Source organism: Crocodylus siamensis, chromosome 11, assembly GCF_052110815.1.
Source record: "Crocodylus siamensis isolate JL-2025a chromosome 11, ASM5211081v1, whole genome shotgun sequence".
NCBI lineage: Eukaryota > Metazoa > Chordata > Crocodylia > Crocodylidae > Crocodylus > Crocodylus siamensis.
In genome coordinates, this window is record NC_143405.1 from 36139276 (window position 1) to 36160831 (window position 21556).

General features: G+C 46.5%; 1 protein-coding gene across 1 annotated transcript in view; it reads left to right on the plus strand.

The window, feature by feature from the left end:
• The window catches only part of PPARG (peroxisome proliferator activated receptor gamma), a 122890-nt gene that overhangs the window by 74829 nt on the left and 26505 nt on the right, over positions 1 to 21556 (plus strand). The window contains exon 6 of the mRNA XM_090022226.1: positions 21272 to 21471. Within this exon, the coding sequence (XP_089878352.1) occupies positions 21272 to 21471 (200 nt within the window). The remainder of the gene's footprint in view (positions 1 to 21271; positions 21472 to 21556) is intronic.

The window sequence follows — 21556 nt, forward strand, 5'->3', positions numbered from 1 at the left end:
TTTTGCAATAGTGTGTGAATCAAGCATTTTATTTCTACTTAGTCATATCTTGCCATTATGCTTACCACAATATATTTACATTTCATTAAGGTAGAAGATTAAAAGCTAGAGAAACAGATATGCAAAATTGTACCTTTTAAAATACAGTACCATGCAGTGATGTAAATGGAAATGTATCACCAATTTGGAAGATAAAGAGAGGCACTGGGTCAGATTCAAATCCACAACAGGGTACATTTATGTATCTCCACTGAAGTCAATAAATCATGAATTCTCTGATAAAAATCCCAAAGTCCATTATTAAAATGAAAGGCCGCCCCACAGCCCCGCCCCCCTCAGCCCTGCTGGTGCCCCTCACTCCCCACCCACAGCCCCCTGGCCCTGCTCGTGCCTCTCACTCCCCACCCCCCAGTCCCCACTGCCTTGCTGGTGCCCCTTGCCCCCCGCCCACAGCCCCTGCTTCCCCAGCCTTGCCAGAGGGGGCCCCCGACTGCCAAGGCTATGGACCCAGCTCTGCAACCCCTACCCCTGCTCCCGCCTGCTGCGGGCTCAGGTGGGGGAGAAGGAGGGCCTGCTCCCTGCCACCACATGTACTCCCATGGGGCAGGGGAGACCCGCAACCCCCAGATTTGTGCATGAGGCAGGCACAGGGTGCAGGCTTGAGCTCCCGCCCTGCTTCCTTCCCCAAGGGCCTCCACAACCCTGTGGCCATGACCCTGCATGGCTGAGGACAGTGGGGCTGCATAGGGATCTCTTTGCCCCTGTTAGCTGCCCTCCTGTTGCCCTGGCGATATGCCTCCTGATCATGCCTCTGCTTTAAGGGGCGCAGTCCCACGCTGCTTCCCTCACTGCAGCCCCACATGTAAGAAGCACATCTTCAGGGCAGCACAGGGCGAGCAGCAGCAAGGAGCTTCTCCACATGGCTCCAGTGCTCCCTGCCACACTGGGTGCTGCCCGCTGGGCTGCGGAAGCCACAGGAAAGAGAAGTGGGGTAGAGCTGGCAGTGGCAAGTAGCTTCTCAATTCAGGCCTGCTGCTCCCTGCCACCCTGTTCCCCACCCTGTGGCCTCCGCAGCCCAATGGGCACCACACAGCATGGCAGAAAACACTAGAACTGCATGGAGAACCTCCTTGCCACTGCTTGCCCCAGACTGCCCTGGCGATACATTTCCTGTGCATAGGGGCTGCAGTGAGGACAGCAGCACAAGTAGGCAGCATATCATCAGGGCAGCGGGGGGTGGGGAGTGGGGGGGAGGTCGCAGCAGTGAGGAGATCCCCGTGCGAGATCCCCTGTGCCTGCAGCCTGCGCCTGCCTCATGCACAAATCTGGGGGATGTGGGTCCCCCATACCCCCCCAGGAGTGCGCACAGCAGCAGGGAGCCAGCCCTCCCCTTTCCTCTCCTCTGGATGATCCACCTGCAGCCCCGTCCTGCTCCCCATTGGGGTTCTGCAGCCTCACATTGCAGTCCTGAGCCCCAAGCTCCATCCGGCTGGGCAGCAGCCCCAGCCCTGCCCAGCTCCCTCCCTGCAGGTCCCTGAATCCCCCTCTCCCTCCTACTTACCTGCTGGAGCTGCTCTGCAGGCTGCCTGGATCCATATGCATGTCCATGCACATGGTGCCCCATCTCACCTCCTTCCTCCTGCTCCCTCCCAGCTCATTAAAAAACAGCAAAATCTGCAGTTTCTCTTGTAAAATGAGAAATCTGTGTTTGCCTCTGGTAAAAAGGTAAATTTCACAGTTTACTCCATTTTTCCATGGGAAACAGAAAACCTGGATCCCTGGTCATGACATACAGTGCCACCATTTATAAACTGTACTTTGTCAGTTGCCCATTGTGTTGTAATTTATCAGCCTACAACTTTAGAAAAAGCTTGGGAATTATAATTCGGTTAATAAAATATGACGTTCACAACATCAAGCCTTCCTTTACAACACTAAAACACAAAACAAAACAAAACTAAAGACCAAGGAACTGCCCTTCTCAAGAAATAGCTTTACTCAAAGTGAAGAGATATCCTGACAAGGGAAAAGAGGACTTCATGAAGTTTACTAGAGATGTTGCATATTGCTAAATTATTTTACCTGGAAGGATTTTGGGTACTATGATGATTTCATAGATGTTAGTGCTAGAAGGGACCTCAGAAGATCATCAAGTCCAGCCCCCTGCCCGAGGGGCAGGAAGTCAGTTGGGGTCATAGGAACCCAGCAAGATAAGCATCCAAATTTCTCTTGAAGGCATTCAATGTGGGTGCTTGAACCATCTCCAATGGTAGGTTATTCCAGACCTTGGGGGCTCAGACAGTAAAGAAATTCTTCCTTATGTCCAGCCTGAAACAGTCTTGCAGGAGTTTATAACCATTCAACCATGTCATCCCTTGGGCCGCTCTGGTGAACAATCATTCCCATCCTGGTGAACACCTGTGATCTCTGGGGGGCCTTATGGATAGCACGGGCTGTTGGGTATGTAGCCTCTCCCCTCAACTCATCTGCCATGACTTTGATGTTAAGCTATCAAGAGAGGGGATTCAGTGGAGATCTTCTTGGGAGGGCTTCCTGACAATGGCAGTACTCACAATTATGTGGCATGATGTTCCACGGGGCTCTGCCTCCCCTACACCCCGTCCACTAGCCAACAAGATAGGTGATGGTGCGTTGGTAGTTTCAACCCCGCGGGCTTGCTCGCCACCTGCTTCAGGTGGGGGAACCCACGTCCAAGTGGGCTCAGTCAGCTCTTGTCCTTCCGACCTTGATGCCTCAACCTTCTCTATCTCTTTGATTTTTTTTCCCTTTTTTTTTGTTTTCTTTAGAAGAAATATTCTCCTGGGGAGGAGAGGGACATGGAGCCGCCTCCTCTTCCCCAGCCTCCTACAGGGGTCTCAAATGCTGCCCCTTCTCTACCTCCGGCAGGGAACTTGAACGCTCCCCCGGTCTGTCTTCTGCAGGGAGCTGCAGTGCTTCCCCTGCTCTGCCTCCTACAGGGGGCTGAAGTGTTTCCCCTGCTCTGCCTCCAGCAGGGGGCTCAAAGATTTCCCCTGTCCTGCTCGCTAGTGCTGCTCTGGCTGTGCCGCTCCTCTTCCCCACAGGAGCCTCAACATGTCTGATGTGCTGCCCACCTCCTCTCTCTTCCTCTGGCTCCCCCCCTCCACAGGGTCTGTCGGGGCTTTTAAACTTCCTCACGGCCGCCATGATAGGTCCAGCTGTTCCCCTTGTGGGGAACAGCTGGTTAAACAGCTGGCATAATGCCAGCTCACATGGCTGCGGCCATGGTCCCAGCTCCTGTGCTGCCAGGCCAGCAGGAGGTAAGTTTTCCTCATGGGGGGTCTGTTTCGGGGTTTTGGGACCCAGGGAGCTCACCTCCACCCCTTTGAAAACCTGTGGGGGCGTGTCACCGCCACAAGACCCCTGATAAACTTATAGGTGGCTATCACGGGATGGGGTCTCTAAGGATAGCTGTGATCTCCTAAGGCCCCTCAACTGTTCCACCATCCCAATGGGCACCCTCAGTTCTTGCCCGCCACGTCTTGATGTACTTATAAAAATAGGAAGGCTGCCTTCAAAGTCCTCTTGGACACAGTTTGATAGACTCTCTGAACCTCGTGGGTTCCCAGACCACTTGTGGGTCCAATTTCAAAATGGGTGTTTCGGGGACACCCCAGTCTTATGGGCTATATGTGTGGCTCCATCCACCCCTTTACCATGCCCCAAGCCTTGCAGATGGCATTGACATTGTCTGGTCTAGGCCCTGATGTGATTTGCCTCCCCTTGTCCTCTCTGGGCTCTCCGCAGCCCTGTCTGTCTCCACGCCTCATTGGCACCTGGGCTCTCAGCAGCCCTGTCTCCACACCTCACCGGCACCTGGGCTCTCTGCAGCCCTGTGTCCACGCCTCACCGGCACTTGGGCTCTCCACAGCCCTGTCTCCACGCCTCACTGGTGCCTGGGCTCTCCGCAGTCTTGTCTCTGTGCCCTTGTACTGCACCCTCTCTGGCGCCAGGGCCTACGCTCCCCAAATGCCGCACCCACTCTGGCACTGGGGTCCCCACACTGTAGTGGGCCCCCAGTGAGGCCTCCTCCTTCCCCAAATAGCCTTACCCAAACCACCATCCATATAAAACTACAACCAAACTTAAGCCCCTGGGCTATAACATAACACCAACTGCAGAAGGTGTGCTCTGTCCCTTTACATTACTAGGAGCAGAACTTAGTCACACCTCTTCCCTTCACTTACTCTACAAGGGCTCCTTCCCCCTTGGCTGCTGGCAGAGGACTGCCCTCCCTAGCTCCAGCCTGAGTGTTTGGGGTTTATATGGGCCCAGGGCCCTCCCCCTTCTGGTCAGCTGACCATGTGCAGGTGCAGGCTAATTTGCCCTCTGGTTTGTTGCCCTGGTAACATGCACCTGGGCTTCTGTCTCTCTCTTTGGGCCCTCTCCCAGGCAGTTTCTGCTCTTCTAGGAGCAGGGCACCTGCAACAGTGGCTATCAGATCACCCCTGAGCCTGCGCTTTTCCAGGCTAAAGGGCCCCATAGCTCTTAGCTTGTCATAATAAGATCTGTTTTCCTGACCTCTGATCATCCGCGTGGCTCTTCTCTGGACTCTGTCAAGCTTCTCCACATCCTTTTTGAATTGTGGAGCCCAAAACTGGATGCAGTACTCCAGCTGTGACCTCACCAAGGCCAAGTACAATGGGAGAATGACGTCCCGGGATTTACTTGAGAAGCATCTATGGATGCAAGCCAATGTTTTGGTCACTTTACTAGCTGCAGCATCACATTGAAGGCTCATGATCATCTTGTGGTCAATCATAACCCCCAAGTCCCTTTCATCTGTAGTGCTAGCCTGCATAGCACTGCCGAGCCTATAAGGATGCTGCAGGTTTTTCCTCCCAAGGTGGAGAACCTTGCATTTTTCGGTGTTAAACACCATCAGGTTCTCAGCCTCCCACTTCCTGAGTCTGTCAAAGTCAGCCTGGATCATCCTTCTGTCCTCAAGTGTGGATGCTTTACCCCAGAGTTTGGTGTCATTGGCAAACTGGGCCAGTCCACTTCTGACTCCAGTGTCCACATCATTAATGAAGATGTTGAACAAAATAGGTCCCAGGACAGAGCCTTGGGGAACCCCACTGGTCACAGGGCACCATGACAATTGACTTCCATCAACCGGCACCCTCTGGGTCTGACCCAGATGCTAACTTTAAAAATCCCAAACATGTATACAGCACAGAAAGCAATAAGGGCCCACTTCTGCTCACAGTTACACCACTTAGGAGCAGACTTGTTCCTCACTAGTAAATAAACTTTGATTAGCTCCTGTTTAACACTTTGTTTGGTAGCTAATGCACACTCGTAGAGTACTAGAATGTAGCTCTGGCTTATTTAATGTTAGTCTGAGAGTGCTGTACATTGGGAATTGGCTTTGTTGGTTTTTGTTTTGAATTAAATTCTGAAGGCAGAATGCATGAGCTTGAAAAAGTTGAGAAATTATATCTAGATCTAAGATATGATTGCCAAGGTAATTTTGTTTCAAAGAAATCAATTTCCTAGACTTTTGCCTAAGAGTATCATTTGCTGGGTAAATCTATCATGTTCAATTGTGCTATTTTTTTTCACTTCAGAAAATAAGAATCAAGAATACAAAGTGTCTCTTAATCTTTGTAGTCAAGATGACATCATAAGATCTGAGCCTTTCCTACTCTAAAATATTCTTTGAAAATAAATGGGAAATAGTATAACACTTTGTTCATGTCTCATTGGATAGGATTTTTCCCCTATGCCACTGAGATTTAGTTCTAAATTAAATTATGCATAAATGCATTCATGGTCATGGAACAACAAAAATTGGATGGAAGATTTCAGATTCTCCCTGTGGTATACCAAATTTTTGTTTGTGATTGTATTAAAATAAACCTTTACAAATTTTTAATAAATAATCTCTTCTTGACCGATTCATAACAAATAAAGTTCACTCCAAATTTGATGCAACTTTATTTTCCACAAAGCATTTCTGACATCTCTTGGTAAATTATACTTCCCAAAAGAAAAAAAAACCTCAAGAAATTAAATTAGAAAATTCCAAAGAAGAAAAAGACTTTTTTAAAAAGAGCAACTTAAAAACAATAATAAATAAAAATGATGCATGTTAAATTCATAGATCTCAAAGCATTTTAAAGGGAGGGGGCTCTGGGATCCAATCTGGACTTTTGCTTTTAAAGCAGCAGAAACATCCCCACTGTTCTCCATCCATTTTATCCAATATTAAATATTAAACACAAGTTACAATGGCTTAGCTTCAAGAGGAGGGCTAGAGAGAAAACTATACCTAAGCTGTGGCCTTCAGGTTATACCAGTTACTCTGGATGAGAGGGGGTAAAAATATGAATTTCCTGTGCCTGAGTGAATACCCTAATTACTAGGTTATTAGTGTGACGGGCCAGTTGGGGGTGTTCCTGCATTGAACCACCCACCTCACTGCGCCTGACCACCTTCCAGGCTCTGAGTGCCTCCCTGGGGGTGCCTCACGTCTAGCCAACCCCCTTCCTAGAACACACCTGCTAGCCTGGGGGTAGAACTGCCACTACCCAGGGATGGGCTTGATTCTGGCTCTGTGCACCTTGGGAAACACAGGCCTAGTAGCCCTTGAGGGTACTTGATTCACTTCAAGAACTTGGGATGTCTCCCTCAGTCAGAAGCACAAGTAGTGGTCTCCCTTAGTCAGCCAAACCAAGGGGATCCCCAAGGCATAATTTAGACCCTCTCCCAAGAAGTTTCCCATACTAGGTACAAAGGAGAACTCTATTGGTTACAAGAGGTAGGGTTGGAATAGGGTACAGGGTAGAGCAAGATCAGAGAAATCCCATAGAGCAAACTGAGTGGCTGGGGTAGCGTTTGATCTCGCATCTGAATTACTGCAAGCTATATATCTAGTTAGATCTCAGGTAGCTTACTCACGAGCATCTTCCAGAGGCAGGTGGAGATTCCCTCTGGAGGCAGGCAGTTCCTTGATCATGAGTTTTGCGAGAGAGAGCAAGTTTCAGATGGTCCAGGTCTTCTCTATTTGAGTTTTCCTCATGGCTGCTGCTCCATCCTCCTGGGCACTCCTTAACTTATATAGCCCTTATGACCTCATTTCCCTGACCCAATGAAGGTCAGAACCCATTGGCTGTCAGCCAATCTATTTGAAATGCATCACTAGTTGCTGGGCAGACTGGCAGTTCCTAGCTCTCCAGGTAGCCCAAGCCCCTCACTGAGGTATGTGATGCCAGTCACATAGACAGAGGGAGCGGGTTTTCCCCCTCCCACAGGAATGTATCCAGCTCATGTTACCTAAAGAAATAGGGTAAGGTGTGTACCCTCTGTAGGGCCCATCTTAGCCAAATTGTCACAGAACAAAGTTCTGGGGAGAAACAGGGGTGGCCTTCTGCCACAATTAGACTAAAATATAGGAGGGTCTTCCTCTTCCACTTTTTTTTCCAGGCTACAATTTCAGGACTTATGGTCAGCTACATTTATACCAGAGGCAGGCAAAATATGGGCCATAGGCTGAATCCAGCTTGCCAGGCAATTCCATCTAGCCCACAGGCAACTATCAATTAATTGTACCCCGCCCAACCCATACTCCTGGCTTCCACCCTCATGTGCAGGAGGGCCCAGCCCAGCCAGCACACAGCTTCTGGGTGTGGCTGCTGTTGCCAATACTGCAGCCACCAGGAAACTGCTCAGCTTCCCTGACCTCTAGCAGCTCCTCTTTGTCTCCCTGCTGCAGCATTTGCTCTGGGCAGCAAGTAGGGAAGCGGTCGGGGTGAGGGGAGCTGCAGCTGTGTGGGGGCATGGAGCATGGGGCTGGGGCTGGGGCTGGCAGGAGTGTGGAGCCTGGGGTTAGGGGGTGGGACTTCTGATTCCCAAGGTGGTAACCAGGGGGTGGGCACCTATAAAGGGTTGGGGCTACCCTCATGGCCCTCAACAGCTCACCAAAACTCATTAAGCATCCCTCCAGCTAAAATAATTTCCACCTCTGATATATACAGAACTATGTAGTCCTGGACATACTCAGTAGCTGTGTAGGGCTGGACATACTCAGTAGCTGTGTAGGCACTGGCATATCCATACTGCATGTGGAATAGGATCTCAAACTGTGCATAAGTGCCAATGGCAGTTACATGGCTGGGTAAATGCCATTTGGGAAGGCAAAGTAAAATAGATTCTGCCCTGGGTATCCCTTTGTCAAAGGTATATAAACAGGCCAGAAATATCCTTAACCCATACACAGTTCAATTTCCACAGTCTCCATAATACTGTTAGTTATTACTTTTGCCTGAAAAACAAGCACAGTAAAATTGTTAGTGACTTTACTATAGGTTAATTGATGTTCAGCAGAGCACCCTCGGCACTACACCACTGTGGCCACTGACAGATGTGGGGAGAAAAATGGTGCTTTACCAGAAGAGGCATCATGTCAGTTTGACCCAGTTTGCTCAATGTCTGTATAGATCATGCACTTCAGCGGTACTTTTTTGGCACTTTTATCTAATAGGTGAAACTATCAGGGTCAAACTGGTGTGAGGCTTCTTCTGGGCATGTGCTGCACTTGATGCAGGGGTGCACCAAGCTAAAAATAAAGTGCTGTTTTGGGGCTTTTTTCACATCTGTAAGCAGCCTAAGTTACTTTGGAAAAATAAAATGTTCAAGTCCTACAAGATGAGGGGCATCTGTCATCCTCTGACCCTTCTTCTGGATCAGGTCCATTAGTTCCCCTGAAACAAGGGAAAGCTAAATCGCTTTCTGTGTGCAGCCTCATGTAGAACTACAGCTACTTGTAACTTGTTGCACTTGCGTGACTCATTGCAGTGCATATGCCAAGACACTACTGGCTTTAGTACAGCAAAGTGTAGATCACTATGGCTCTTGGCATCAAAATAAAATTACTTGTGGGACAAACTCACTAGATCAAGGTTTATAGGATTGGACTACTATTTAAACACAACATGTTAGGAATACTAGGCACATCTACACATGCAATTAATGCAGCTGAATATACTCTGGCTCAATTTGAGCTGGATTAAACTAATATCAACATTACCATCTACATATGCATTTAAGCATAGTAATTTACTGCATTGCCAGATACCACTTGTGTCTGACAGGACTATCTGACAGTGCAATAAATTAGTCTACTGTGTTCTAATTGCTGCACATGTGTAAATAGTAACGCTTTATTGTGAAGCAGATTAGTTTGCTGCTCGGTAAAGTTTCCCATACAGGTGCACCCATTGTGGTGCAATGTTATACTACAGAACTAAACCCAAGCTCCTTTCATGAAATACTTATATTGGCAATATCTGTTCAGTGATAGGCTGTTATCAATGTGTAGGAAAACTGACATAAATTTGTAACGTGGCTTGAAATAAAGTTCTTGAACCACAAAGCAGTGAACCAAATCACCACTACTTGAAATCCTAGCAAAGTTCCTGTTACTAGTCTGGTTTCCCTTTTAGTCTTAAAATCAATGCAGTTTATACAGCTTAACCTCCCAACAGAAAATCAACCTCTCTATTTTGAATTATTACAATTAAGTTTTGTTGTTTCTAAAGAACTGTCAGAAAGCTGTTATACTAGCTCTAACAGTTTCATTGTCTGACAAGACCCCATGGTATGGGGGTAGACAACCCTCTGCATGCATGCCAGAGCATGGTACGTGAAGGCATTTTGCTTGGCATGTGTGCCTTGAGGTGGATGGTGGGGGAACTGTGATAGGCCCAATCCTTGTTGCAGCAGTGCAGCCCCAGCCCCTTCACTGCTGTCTGCCACAAGGGCTAGGGACAGACATTACACACTAACTGATTTAAGTGATCAAAAACTGGTTTAAACCTGTAACAGAACAGATGTTCAGTGCACATAAACCAGTTTGAAAATGGCTGAAACCAGTTTGAAATGAATCTGGTTGAATGTAGTATATCATACTTAACTGATTTGGGTTAAACTGGTTTATGCAATGTCTGTCCCAGACCCCTTGCTGGTTTAAGATAAAACAGACTCCCCATCATCCCGGCATGCTCTCTGGGCTGGGCAGGGCTCTCTGCTCTACAGCAGGGCTGGCCCTTTCCCTCTGCTCCCTGGCTGGAGCTTGGCACAGACTACAGGCACAGCAGGGTCTGCCTGGCTTCCCCCTGCCCTACCCCCCCAACCCACTGTTTGCTGCTGAAGCAGGAATCCTTCCTCCCTCCCCTCTCCCACAGTACGGACCCCAGCCCCACAGACCCTAGGCATGTGGTATGCTAGCTAATGCTGAGAAGTGTCTGTGTGTGTCTCCCATTTCACTGGGACACACAGACAGAACAGTGACTGCTTAGGTCAGCTGGTAAGCTGTTTAAGAAGAGTTTTAACTAATGGAGAAAGGCTATTGTTTTGTTGATGATGTGATAAACACTATTATCAGCTCCCTGCTGGCTTGTTTGCCTGTTAGTTTGCTGCAGACAGTATAAAGAAGCAAGGAGGGAACTTGAAAAGCTCCATATCGTCAACAGATGTATGCACTGCATCCCTCTGCCCCTTGCCTCAGAGTGAAAGCAAGGGGCTGGGATCCAGCAACACTCCTGCCCCTTGAGCACCTAGTGGGGAAAGGCCTGGGATGGTGCAGGTAGACCTCCCTAATCAGCTGAGCCACACATCCCACCCCACTGCCAGCTCAGTGCTGTGCAAGGGAAGGAAGGGCTACTGTAGCACCCCCCAGCTTCTAGCTTGAGCCACTGCAGGTATGTGCCTGAATTTCCTCAGTCCAGAGAGAATGTCTGTCCAGTTACAAACCAATTCAGCGTAGCCAGGTTAGACTAACCTGCAAAGATTGAATCAATTCAGGCTCAGACTTTTTGAATTTCTGTCCCTAGCCAAGGAGCACATGTATCTGCTGCCAGCAACAAGCCAGGCTGGGACTTCGCAGACCCTGGTGCAGCTTCTTGCAGCCTCCTCACCACCTGGACTCTCTAGCAGGTGGCAGAGGCCTACCCAGAGCCTGGTTTGGCTGTGGCAGGCAGTTGGAGGGCTGCAAATGGCTACACCAGCATCTGCAGAGACCCAGTCTGGCTTGTTGCTGATGGCCAGTATTTCTGGCACACTGACAAAAAAGATTGTTGACCTCTGCAATGGTAGATCATTTAGGTATGTCTAAAAAATATTTTAACTAATGGAGAGAGGCATATGTGCTATGCTGAAAAAACTTTGACCTCAAGAGATTTCAGGATGGAAAAAATAAAATTAAACCTTATTGTTTAAGACCTTGTGGAAGTTATTAAATTATTTTAGAGCTGAAAGAATATTTAAATATAGCATGGAGAAGTAACACATGGTCCTTTTTTCTTTTTCTTATATACAAAAGTAGTCTTATAAAAAGTGGACTATTTCCAATGAGTTTTCCAGTTTAAGAGCTCAATCCTACAAATCTTCACTCCTGAAAATAGTCCCAATTGAAAGGAACAGAATTTCTATTAGTTAAAAAGTTCTCAGGATCATGCCTCATAAAAGTGGGCACATCTACATGAGACACTGACTGTGTAGTAGCTGAATAATACTGCGCAGTAGTGCGTCATAGCATAGACAGTGCTAATAAGCTACTGCACAGTATTCTTAGGCTACTGAGCAGTAGCATCACTTAAAAGACATTTGCTGGTGCTACTGCACAGTAACTCTGGTTACTGCACATTTATTTAGTACTTGCTTATACAAGTATTAAATAAATGCACAGTAACCACTGCGCAGTAGCATCTCATGTAGAAGTGCCCAGTATCAAGTCTAGCTCTAGTTAGGCTCTATTTTAAAATAATAATTGTTTGAAATGTAAGAGCCTGCTTTAGGGAGTTCATAGTATGTACAGCTGAAATTCTCAGAATGTGTGCTTACTTAAGCCGCGGCCTGGAGGCAGAGGGGTCAAGTGGTGCCACCTGACCCTGCCGTGTCCTCCCTGCCAGCTGGGTGGCCTCAAGTCATATTCATCCTGGAGGGATGTGAGCAGTGGGGCTCCGCAGGGCTCTGTCCTCGGGCCTGCACTGTTCAACATCTTCATCAGCAACTTGGACAAGGGGGTAAAAAGCACCCTGTTCAAGTTTGCTGATGACACTAACGTGTGGGGGGATGTGGGCACTCTGGAAGGGAGCAATAGGCAACAGTCGGACCTAGACAGGTTACAAGGGTGGGCGGATGAGAACAGGATGGGATTCAACACCGACAAGTGCAGAGTGATGCACCTGGGAAGGAACAACCGGCACCATACCTACAGGCTGGGGAACTCCCTTCTTGTCAGTACAGAGGCAGAAAAGGATCTCAGAGTCATCAATGACTCCAACATGAACATGGGCCAGCAGTGTGGGGAAGCAGTCAGGAAGGCCAGTCGTACCTTGTCATGCATCCACAGATGCATCTCGAGCAGGTCCAAAGAGGTGATCCTCCCCCTCTATGCGGCACTGGTCAAGCCGCAGCTGGAGTACTGCATCCAGTTCTGGGCGCCGCACTTCAGGAGGGATGTGGACAACATGGAGAGGGTCCAGAGGCGGGCCACTCGTATGATCAGGGGTCAGTAGGACAGGCCTTATGAGGAGAGGCTACGGGACCTGAACCTGTTCAGCCTCCAGAAGAGAAGGCTGAGGGGGGATCTTGTGGCCTGTTACAAACTAGTCAGGGGGGATCAGCAAGCATTGGGGAAGTCCCTGTTCCCCCGAGGACTGCCGGGAGTGACCAGGAATAATGGTCACAAGCTGGTAGAGGGTAGATTTAAGCTAGATATCAGGAGGTGCTACTTCACAGGGCGGCTAGGGTCTGGAACCAACTTCCAAGAGAAGTGGTGCTGGCCCCTACCCTGGGGGGCTTTTAGAGGAGGTTAGATGTACACCTTGCTGGGGTCATTTGACCCCAGTACTCTTTCCTGCCATGGCAGGGGTTCAGACTAGATGATCTACTCAGGTCCCTTCTGACTCTAGAAACTATGAAACTATGAAACTAAGGATGGTCCCACACCTGCGCACCTGGCCTTAGTAGCCAGGGGGAGATGTAGGGACTCTACAGAGGGGTGCAGGATGTGCCAGGACACCCCCCTGCTCCCTCTCCCCCAGGGCAGCCCAAGCCCGAACCCAAGCAGCAGGGGTCCCTCCCTCCCCGGGGCCCACGACTCACCACCCCCAGAATGATGTCTGCGGGTGTGGGGGGATGCAGGGAGGTGGGAGCAGGTGGCCACAGCATCCCTCCGAGCCAGCATCTGCGCCCCCTGCATCCGCCTGCCTGCTGCACCGCGACCTGCTCCAGCCCTTGCGGCTGGTGGGGAGCGGTGCAGGGTGGAGCCAGCCTGCATATGAGGAAGGGAGGGGCGGGACGAGGAACAGAAACTGCAGTGTGGCAGAGGGGAGGAGTTGGCATGCAAATGAGGAAGGGAGGGGTGGGGCAAGGAAGGAACATTGTGAAATGAGCAGGGAGGGGAGGAGCCGGACTGCATCAGCAACGTCAAGCTGACCCAATGCATGTGGGAACCTTGTCCCTTCCCCAGCCCTTCAGCAGCCATTAGGAATCTGCTGAGGGGCTGATGGAGGGACAAGGGGTGGTAACAAAATAAAGTGTTTACTTTCATTTCCCGTTGCAGCACTGTGGGCCTCAGAAAATGGCTTGGCGGGCTGCATGGTGGTCCGTGGGCCATATGTTGGACAAGCCTGGATTAATGAGACAATAGTTATATGGTAAATACCGGGTGTCCTAAAGTATGAGTTTTGTCACTGTAGATACTTTGTATCTACAAACTGCAGTATGGATTTAGTATTCATTACTACTTATATGGGCAAATGTGATATTCTGTTTGTATCACAGATCCTAATTTTTAACACCAATATTGTCTCTTATTTTGCCTTAAGGTTAGAAAATTCACTTTAATAACCTGCCAAGTCTCACTAGATTGCATTTAAGTTGAGTCATCATTTTGTCAATCCTTCCTCAAAAGAGAGGTGGGAGGTAGAGTTGAACTTGTTGGCAAGAGCTCTACAAAGGCATCAGAGTATTGCAGGGCACTTTGCTGTAGTGAAGTTATTGCAAAATGAACAAATATGTTTTAAGTGGGCACATTAATCATAAGATATAATGTTGCTAATTGTCAGAAGTTTGACACTCATTCAAGCACATAACCAGCATGCATGAGAACATATATGATTTTAATGAAAATCTGAATTTCACACTATAATTCCATGCAGTCTACTATAAAAGTGATTTAAACTTCATTTTGATTAACCCTTTTTGCTGTCAGCAGGAGTTTGAAATGTCATAGTTTGCATTCTCATATGAAATAATGTAATATATTCCATCTATCTGTTTTACGTACATGGTATTACAGTTGGCCTTGTGTTACATTGATACTAGTCAGATACTTTATTAAACAGGATATTGATTATGCAATGCTAGAACCCTAAAAGTGAAACTTAAAACATTCTTTAACAACCTATTATGTGGCTTCCCTATACAGACTGCATTAATCTTTATTATAAACAAGCCATTAACAGTATTCAGTGATTAACAAGAAGTCTTTCCTTGAATAGCCAAAAAATCAGTATTTCTATAAAAACATCTGAAGCCGTTTTTTAAATCTACATATAGAACTAAGGGTCCTGTGTTTTTTCAACAAGGGAAAAAAATAATGTAGTGTTTCAGAGATATTTTGTTGACTTTATTAATGCTTTGCTTATTTTCTTTCTCACTCGTATTCATCCAAAATTATGCTCCAGGTAGACTTTTAAGAAAAAGGAAGCAAGCTTATAAATTACGGAACTATGTAAACTATGGGAATGTGTATCACAGTATATTTGTAGCAAAGTAAAGAGGAAGGATTAGGGTTCTTTAAGAATAAAAATTCTGTAAAAAATTATAGAGCAATCTTTGATGCCAGCAGTATGGCATCATCACACAGGCCACATCCAGACAAGCAGGGGAGTGAGGTTTGTGGTGCCACAAACTGCACATGGTGAATGTTAAAATGTATACTGTGCTGCAAAAATGCCAGAATAAAATGTAGCACAACACATAAAAAATAAGCAAATAAAAAATTTGCTGCCTGACTTGTGCCCCTGCTGCTCTAGCACACCACCAGGGACACTTACACACATGCAGGGAGCCTATTCCAACACGCTGGAAATCCAGCACACTGAAGCATGTAAATTGATGTGCTCTGGGAGTCTCACGCTTCACGTGTATCAGCAGTGCAGCACATCTCCATGCTGAGAAAATGACAGTGTACTTTGAACTACAACATATTCAATGCGCTTTAGTTCAAAGCATACCACCCCCATTTTCTCACAGTGGAGGCAAACTGCACTGCTGATACACCTGATACATGGGTGCTTTTAATTAGCATAGCTCGCTAATTCAAAGTACACAGTGCTACATTGAGAGGACATGTAAAATGCCCCAGAACACCAGGTAAGACTGGCCCCAATCTCCAGTTATCCCTGGCTGAAAAGCTGGGAGGAACTAGGCAGGGCATTTTGCCATTTGAGGGACAATTTGTCCAGCAATGAACCACACATGCCAGGGCATGCACTGAGGCAATTTATGCCACTACAGGTACGTGTCCCTTCTTGCCTGGATACAGCCAAAGTTCCCATAGTTTTCAACATGAAAAGTCTTCAAGTGAGCTTTATAAGGAAGTGTGAGGAAAATCCTCATGCAGAGAATTTTAAAGGAATCAGTGTAGTATACTTCCTGTGACTTCAGTTTTATGACTCCTGATATTAATGAGTAATAGCCAAAACAAATGAGTTTTCAGTATCCTTGATATAGAGATAAATCCAAATTCCATTACTCTTCATGTACATAAATGGTGCTTACCCAGCTGTTTGAGTGGTGTTTTTGGCACTCAAGCTGAGTCCAGACATTTGAGAAGGTTCGGGGGAGGTTAGATCAAGTTAAAAATAGCCACCGGATCTAAGGTAAGTCAGGATAGGGGGAAGGTGGATCAGGGAACAAACGGGATCTGTGGGAGGATTAAGGGAGTAGGCAGGGTCTGCAAGAGAGTTGCTTGGGTCTGAAAGAGTTTGTCAGGATTGGGGGGGGGGGCTCACAGGGTCTGCAGGAGGGCTTGGAGGGACCCAGGGATATTTTAAACCCCCCAACCTCCCTAGCGAACCTATAACCCCAGTCCCTTCTGCCCTTCTCCGCACTGGGACTTACTTCCTTGGCTCCCAACACTGATGAACACTGATAAAACCAGCACTGGGAGTGGCTTGTGGGATGGGGTTTGGGGCTGATTAGTCTGCAAGGGAGAGGGACCGTTGGGCTAAAAATGGCCCAGTGCCAGGGGCTCTGGAGCCACTGGCTTGGGTTTCCCAGCCCTGGAGCTGTGCTGTGAGCTATACAGAAGTTCAGAAAAGTTAGACTGGTCTAAAAATGGGCAACCCAATTTAAGATAGACTACCTCAGAGGTAGGATTAATTTAGATTGGATTGGCCATTTTTAGAACGATCTAATGTTCTTGGAACTTCTGTACAGTTCACACTTAATTCAGTTTAATTAGGGCTCTAAGTGCAAGGTCCACATATGGACAAACTAAGATCAGGTGACCATTTTTAATGTGAACTAACCTCCCTCTAACACCCCCCACCCCATCCCAAATGTCTTTAAGCAGCCTTATGCACAGTTTGCTATTTTATTACTCATGCAGTGTGAATGCACAAATGTCCACACAGCTACTGCACATGCTCCATGGGTTTCTCTTAGGCAGGCAGGCATATGCCATATTTATCTGCATACAACATGGACCTTTCCCCTGAAAATTAGCCCCCAGAATTGGGATGGGTGTTTTAACTAAAGAAGCTAATTCCCATTTTGCTTGCTGGAATGGCTTCTGGTACTCGATTTGTGCTCGGCATGCTGTAGGCCAAAGCCCACTCCTCCTCAGTGTCACACTCTCTCCTTGCAGCTAAAGCTTTAACCTTCTTATAGCCACTGCCAAATTGACTTCTCAGCATAGTGCTCTAATGCCCACCACACAGGTCAGTTATTAACCAGTCCCCTCTCCTTCAGAAGTTAGCCCGCTGTTAGCCAAAAAAGAAAGAGAGAGAAAGAGAGATCTATGAGCCCAGGAAGTATTGAGCAAGTTGATACACGTCTCAGTGAGGTGGTGGCTGTCCTGAAAGAAAATAGGCTTTGCATTCTAGCCTAGCTGTCTGCTGTCAGTGGGCCAGCAATTTCCATACTGCTCTCTATCCTGTGACTAATATGAACAGTGCAGTGAGAGGGCAGGAGAAGGAACTAGATAATGCCTGACCTGTGGCGTGGTGTGCTTGGTTGGGACGTAAGAGAAGCCTAAGTTCAAACATTATAGGATAATAAAATGATAAACTGTGTATGAGTCCAAAAATATATATAACCTATGTGGCTGGGTAAGTGCTATTGGGTGCATTGAGGCACTTTTTCTAATGTGCATTAAATTTAGGACCTCCAATGTGAGGTACTAAAGAAATGGGTTCTAAATGCCCAGTAATGAATATGCATGGTTTTTAAGTGATGCTTAATAAACAATAGCCTGTTTTATTATGCATTAGTGTAATTACACATTTTTTTTACGTAACACTTTAATGCGCAGTAAAATAGGCTATTGCACATTAAAGTGCATGTGTAGATGCACCCATTTAGATGTATAAGTTCTGGCCATAGCAGCAAAATCTTGTTCAACTTTAAAATCAAGACACTGTTTTTCCATTCAGGACACATCTACACATGCAGTTAATGAGCCTGAATTTTCTTCAGGGCTATTAAAGCACTCCAGGTGACCTATCTACATGTGCATCCCTGTCAGGAGCAAATTGCACCTGACAGAAACAGCTTAGTCTAAGGTGATCCTGCCCTGCTGTGCCCACCTGCAGCAGCCAGGGGGAGCTTCAGGGTCCTCTGGGTGCCAGTTCCAGGGCTGACATTGGGTATGGGGGCTGGTCCTGATCCTCACATGCCTAGGAGAGGTGTGCCTGCTTGGCAGCAATGCTGCCTGCCAGCCATGTGGGATACTCATGTGGCTGGCAAGCAGCATCCCCACCGAGCAGGGACAGCTCTCCCGGCCACTTGGGGATTGAGAGGGTCCTGATCCCCACGTGGCTAGCAGCCAAGGTCTTTTGGCCACGTAGGGATTGGGACCCTCCTGACCCCCATGTGTCTAGAAGGTAATGTCCCTGCTGAGTGGGGACAGCTCTCCTGGGCTCAGTGGGGATTGGGTCCTGGCTCGATCTCCACATGGCTGGGATGCAGCCGTCCCAGCTCCTGGGACAGCTCTCCCAGCCATGTGGGGATCAGGAAGATAGTTCTCCTCCAGCATAGTATCTTGTGATGAAAGTGACTTGTCAGTGACAGGCCCTGCCAAAGAACCTACACATCCCACCTGCTCGTGAGGTTGTGGGAGGGAACTGCCATATAGAAGGGGCTTTCATCTCCATAGGTCTGATCCAGAGCCCACTGAAGTCAGTAGAAAAAATGGACTGCAGTGGATTACTGGGAGGAGGGACATCAAAGCATGTTCTTGATGCAGGATTCTTCATCTCATTCTTAAAAGAATTGTTTGATTTCTTTTGAGCCATCATGCTGCCATCCAAATTCACATATGGCATCATTTTTTTTTTTTAATGTGTTGTAGTTGGGATTTTGGAGAATGCTTTTCCCAAGCCATAAGTAATCAGGAGGGTTGGCAGTGATATCTCACTGGAAACTATTGCTGGTAGCTGACTAAGTACATTTACTCTCCCTGTGGAAAAAGAAAAAGAATATTCTATGGACTCTGATCCAAAAAAAAATATTAACTGGCAATTATTCAAAAGTTTCCATATGAAGAAATTATAAGCAGGGGACATTTTGGCAGAAAAAAACCCTAAATATAGTATGTATTAAGCGGTCCCAGCTGAACTGCAAGGTTTCCTTCCATTCTGATTTAATTCTGAAATGCGAACTGAAGGGACACCCAGAACATTTCAAGCTAGACAGCATGTTTCTTTTAGTGGTGCAGCTCTACTGAAAGACAACCATGATGGAAATTGTAAGAATAAACAATCCTGTCTTTATTAGGTGTGAACCTCAGTGAGTATACAGGTGCTAAACGGTTCTGATTTGATTTTTATGTCATCACAGATTATTTTCAGTCTTGATGAAAATGCTATTTCTGTTCCAACAACACAGTGTAAAGAGGATTCCTGCAAGTAGCCCTACAATAGGAAAGAGGCATAGTTCAAATAAGTGCCCCTGGTTTAGATGTCCTATGTTAACATGTTAGTATCAAAAAGAGACAAAACCCTGGCAACTGGAAAATTTCTACCTAATGTAAACCAAAAACTTGGGGTTTTTTTCTTTTTATTTTATCTCTTGATTTTTTTCTTTATGTCTAATCTTGTTGCTCTTTCTGTTTTGTTTTCTTCAACATAAAAATGATGTAATCCATGCACTTAATTCAGTATAAAAATTTACTCCATTAGCAATCTGTTTGAAATATTTTTCAATATCTATTCCCATACACACAAACAATCCTTTGGATGGTACATAGTTGTACAGACATGAGCCTTGTATCCTGCCTTATATTTGAGTTGGTCTTTTATGAGGTAAAGTAATTAGGAAAAATCACTTCCTGTTATGTTAACATAGAATATGTTTAGGACTAGCTTTCAACACGTACCATTTCCTTGTCTTTTTCTTTATTTTTAACCTAAAAACAACAAATCTACACTTGTTAAACTGCCTTTTAAAAGCTATCTGTTTTTCAGGATATTGTCTTCTGTCTCACCCCTTAATTCTCCTAATAATGACTTCTGATAACACTTTCTATTATTTATAGGGTGAACATATGTCCTGATTTGACTGGGACAGTCATAAATTTTAGAAGCATGTCCAACCGGCTGAGGAAAATTAAAATGAGCTTCCTGGGCACAGGGCAGGGATGTGGTGCACCATAAGCTATGAAATAGGAAGCTCTAGCAGACAGCAAAATTGCCCTCAAATAGGTTAGCTTGGTTAGTGGAATGACCCTTAAAAAGGGAAGGTGGTTGTTAACACATGTGAAGTAAAGAATAATGGGTCATTAACAAGCCATTGACTCTGTTAGCTGCCTGAATAGTAATATCAGAGATGCAACATGCTGCCCCTTTAGTACCCCAGTGAAACTTGTAGGGGCTCTTAAATGGAGAATATGAGCTAGGGAACTATGTATAGTGACTTGCCCAAGACCCTAACAGTAATTGAACCAACAACTCAAGGCCTCTTGACTCTCCTAACCCCATGTGCAAGGTTAATGATGCTAATCTTCAGGCATCCTGGTTTTCTCTGATAAAAAAATCCCCAATATTCAGATTTAAAAAAGGAAGCCAAAATCCACATTTTCTCATAATTAAAATGAAATGCCACTAGATATAAATATATAGGGGTGATAGTGGTGTTTCATTTTAATCATGGGAAAATGGGGATTTTGGGTTCCTTCTTTAATCCAAAAATTGAGGATTCTTTTATCAAAGAAAGCAAGGGTCCCTGCTCATCTGGCTTGCCTCCTGACTGCTTGATGATACAGATTGCTTCCTCCTCTAGGGGTTCAGACAGAAGTAACAATTTTTGCCCAATCTGGCCTCTGAAAGCTCTCTCCAGGCATGAACTAACACAACTGCATGGCCACAGAGCACTTTAAAAGGACCTGATCCCATGATATTCTGAACACGCATTACATGAGAGTTTAAATGAAGGCACTCCAAAGTCCCCCTGAGATGGGGGGCTCCAATCCACACCCCGCCACTCCGGCATAGGCTGGGGAAACCCCAGAATGGACCTCCCGCCCCTGCTTCTCCCCCTCCCATCCTGAGACAGCACTGGGGGCTTGGAGGGGCAGGGGGCAGGACTAGGGGAAGAGTCCATAGAGATGCAGCCTCCCTTCCTGGCTCATTTCCAAATTAGAGCTCAGTCCATGACCCTTGCACCTCAACATCTAATGTCTGTTGAGTCAGGAGAATCAATCAAACTCATGGTTCCTTCTTTTAAGGCACCACAGATTCATAGATTGTAAGAGTTAGACCAGGGAGCTGCACTTCTGCCGACACCCTAACTGTGTTCTTATAACAATTCCTGAAGACTTTTGGTTGCCCATCCACATTACCAAGTACTATAATTTTCCTCTTGCTTACCTAAGCATTGTTTTAATGATAATGAAATTTTAGAAAGATCATTATGAAAAATGACAAAAAGATTATTTTAAAAAACTGTGTGTTTAGGTGCAGCCATGACCAGTGTAATAATTTGTCATCTTCTTTAGCTATCAGGTTTGGGCGAATGCCACAAGCTGAGAAGGAGAAGCTCTTGGCGGAGATTTCCAGTGACATCGACCAGCTAAACCCTGAATCTGCTGACCTGCGAGCCCTCGCCAAGCATTTGTATGACTCATACATAAAGTCCTTCCCTCTGACCAAAGCCAAGGCGAGGGCAATCTTGACAGGAAAGACGACAGACAAATCAGTTAGTTCTCTGCTTTTTTTTCTTTTTTTTTTTTGAGTAAATGATTTACCACATTGACACATAGTAAAAAAAAAATTGCTGTTGG